The following is a 3321-nucleotide window of genomic DNA, read 5'->3' on the forward strand; positions in this document are numbered from 1 at the left end:
CCCTCGGCGGGAGCGCTGCCGCGCTCTCAAGCGGTGCACTGTAGCAGTGCGCCACCGGGCCGGCCCTTATTTTTTGACGTGAGTGGATACTTGGCTTCTTGTCAGGCATTCCACACCCCTGAGGCTGAGCTGGGTCTCTTCTCTGCCCAGATAAGGTGTACCTCGGCCCCCCACGCCTCTTCCAGGAGCTGCAGGACCTGCAGAAGGACCTGGCCGTAGTAGAGCAGATAACGCTCCTCATCAGCACGCTGCATGGCACCTACCAGGTATGTGGTGCCAGCCCCGTCTTCTTGGCCCTGAACTCCACCCTGTGGGCAGTGTCTGGACTCAGAAGGCTGAGGCAGGGAGGGCTCCTCTCTTGGCCCATGCCCCTGACGTTGCCCTGGCTTCTCAGCTCCCACAAGCATCTGTGGTGGTTACAGCTCTGTGTCCCTGCCTAGAAGTCTGTGTGTGGCCTGTGGTTCAGGTTGACCCTCTGGTTTGGGTTAAGCAGAGCCTGTCTGCGGGGCCTTTTTTTGTTCTCTGCAGAGTGGCTGGTTTGGTCTTGTGCCCCTTCCTGGGCCTCTGCCCCAGTCTGGAAAGGAAGCTGGCTGGGAGGGTGTGTACGGGGGAGAGGTGGCCAGTGGGACCTGAGCCCAGGACTGGGAAGCCCAGAGCGTGGGGAGTTGGCCTCCTGTTTGGGGCTAAGTGAACAGTCTGGTTGAGGCTGCAGGACTTCTTCCCAGTTCCTCTCCCTCTGGGTGCTGGGATTGCTGTCGGATCTTGTGTGGCTTTTGGGGAGCCAGTGGGCTGTGTGGTGACCTTACTGGCCTCCTCAACCCTAGAACCTGAACATGACCGTGGCTCAAGACTGGTGCCTGGCCCTGCAGAGGCTGATGCGAGTGAAGGAGGAGGAGATCCACTCCGCCAACAAATGCCGCCTCAGGCTGCTGCTTCCTGGGAAACCCGACAAGTGAGAAGAGAGGGCCCTGGGAGTGGAGAGGGCTGCTGCCTCTGCCAGCAGTGGAGTAAGGGGACCTGGAGAGGGGGCCCCTGGAGCCATTCTGTTTGTCGAGATTGCTGTAATGGGAATGGGTTCATACACATTGTGGGTGGGCCATGCCTGGGACAGCAGCTGACATGTAGTAGTTGCTCATGAAAAGATTGTCAAACAAACAAACGAATGAATGAATGAATGAATGAATGAACGTCTTGTTCATACCTTGGGTAAGGCTGGTCCTCTGTTAGGGTTCTCGGACACTCTGCCATTGGTTGTTCCATTTGTGCCTTGTCCTTTTCACTCACATCAGACTGTATAGTGCCCAGGCCAGGCCCTAGGTCTCCTCCCAAAATGCCCACCACAGCAGCTCGTGCACAGTAGAGCCCTCAACTGATGTTTGTGGAAAGGTATCTGTCTGATCCTCCTGCAGCTCTGTGAGGCAGGTCTTATCCCCATTTTACAGTTGAGAAAGGTGAGACTCAGAGAGGTACGTGACAGATCAAAGGCCACAAAGTAAGAAGTAGAGCTGGGTTCTGATGGTATCTGACTTTGAAGCCCAGGCCAGTGAAGTGAGGGGGCTGAGAGCCCAGGTTTTAGCCTCTGGGGTGGAGGGAAGGTGGGGACAGAGTGTTACAAGCACAGCAGCTACAAGGAAAGATCAGGACACTATGGTCTGATGCAGGGCCTGGGACATGAGCAGCTTTGCGCGCTCATCCACCTGCCACTTCCCTGCCTAGTGGTATTACCCATTCCCTTCCCCTCTGCGCCCCATTCTCCCCGCATGATAGAGGGTTAATGACACCACCCCGCCCGCCTCCCAGGGGACATGGCCCATGATGGAGTATAGGCCTCAAAGGACTCTGAAGGGGCCCCTGCTGCTCCAAGGTGAGAGGACAGTGTGGTGACAACAGTGACCTCTGGCTACCCCAAGCTTGTGCTCAACCTCGTTCATTCCTTCCTTCCTTCACTTGTGTGTCCACGGAGCAAACTTTTACTGAGCAACTGCTTGAGCCAGGCACTGGCCACAGACTTGAGTGAGACCCTTTCCACCCTCCAAAGGCTGGAGATCAGACATGCCACATGTCTGACGAGGCCTGTGGAAGGCTGACCAGGTGGAGTGACAGCCTACAGAGGTTCTGCCAGGCATAAAGCCAGAGGCGCTGGGGACAGGTTAGAAGATGGTGCCCGGCCACTCTAGCCAGGTTCATCTCTCCCAGGGCCATAATGGCTGGAGGCATTCCTCCCCCAGGGGACTGAGCCTCTTCCAGGTCACTGGCCTGTCTGGCCATGCATTGGGGGTGTGCTGGCCAGACCTTGCTCTATCTCCTGGGGCATGTGGATTGCAGGAAGAACTGAGTGACTGCCCAGGGGAGCCAGACCCTTGCTCTGGGCACTCACGCTCTCCACCCTTGCCCTTCTCTCTGCAGGTCCGGCCGCCCCATCAGCTTCATGGTGGTCTTCATCACCCCCAACCCCCTGAGCAAGATTTCCTGGGTCAACAGGTTGCATTTGGCCAAAATCGGACTCCGTGAGTATAGCCCCAGGGAGAGCACCTCAGGGGGCAGGGTGCAGAGAGGTGAGGTTGGGGCATCCAGAATCAGTGGGGCGCAGGGAGGTTTCTGAGCCAGAGGGAGGTGGTGTGGTGGAGAAACAACTGGGGCCAGAGTTCTGAGTACTGAGGCTCTGCTTTGTAACCTTGGACAAGTCACTTCCCTTCTCTAAGCCTCAGTTTCCCCATCTACGAGTTGATGGGACTTGACAAAAAGTAAATGAGTGGATGCCAGGGACCTGAAAGGAGAGGGTAGTAGAGAGTGACTGCTAAGGGTATTTTTGGTGGGGTGTGCTGAAAGTGTTCTAAAATTAGATTGGGCGATGGTTGCTAGCTCTGTGGGTATACTAGAGACCAGCAAGCCACACACAGTAAAGTGCGGATTTTATGGTGACTGAACTATATCTCAGTAAAGCTGTTACCCCCCAAAATGATGCAGGTTGGACCAAACTGATTCTCAGCCAAAGGCCTCTTCCTACTTTTTCTTCCTATTCACCCCATAATACTAATATAGATAAATAAGTGAAGATTTACAGGGGCCAGCCCGGTGGCGCACTGCTACAGTGCGCTGCTTGGGAAGCGCGGCGGCGCTCCCGTCCGAGGGTTCGGATCCCACATACAGACCGGTTCCCGCTCACTGGCTGAGCGAGGCACGGGAGCAACACTGAGGCTTGCGATCCCGTTGCCGGTCCCCGGTCCTGTGCGGGCGCAACGCTGAGGGTTGCGATCCGTTGCCAGACACGGAAAAAAGACAAAAAAAAAAAAAAAAAAAAAAAAAAATTTTAAAAAAAAT

The 3321-nt window shown here is 55.7% G+C and overlaps 1 protein-coding gene across 1 annotated transcript in view; it reads left to right on the forward strand.

The window, feature by feature from the left end:
• ARHGEF10L (Rho guanine nucleotide exchange factor (GEF) 10-like) overlaps positions 1 to 3321 on the forward strand; it is a gene marked incomplete at both ends in the record, with an annotated part of 83431 nt that overhangs the window by 57836 nt on the left and 22274 nt on the right. The window contains 3 exons of the mRNA XM_008591396.1: positions 151 to 266; positions 825 to 952; positions 2407 to 2507. Of these exons, the coding sequence (XP_008589618.1) occupies positions 151 to 266; positions 825 to 952; positions 2407 to 2507 (345 nt within the window). The remainder of the gene's footprint in view (positions 1 to 150; positions 267 to 824; positions 953 to 2406; positions 2508 to 3321) is intronic.

This window comes from Galeopterus variegatus, unplaced genomic scaffold, assembly GCF_000696425.1.
Source record: "Galeopterus variegatus unplaced genomic scaffold, G_variegatus-3.0.2 Scaffold6896, whole genome shotgun sequence".
In the NCBI taxonomy this organism is placed as follows: domain Eukaryota; kingdom Metazoa; phylum Chordata; class Mammalia; order Dermoptera; family Cynocephalidae; genus Galeopterus; species Galeopterus variegatus.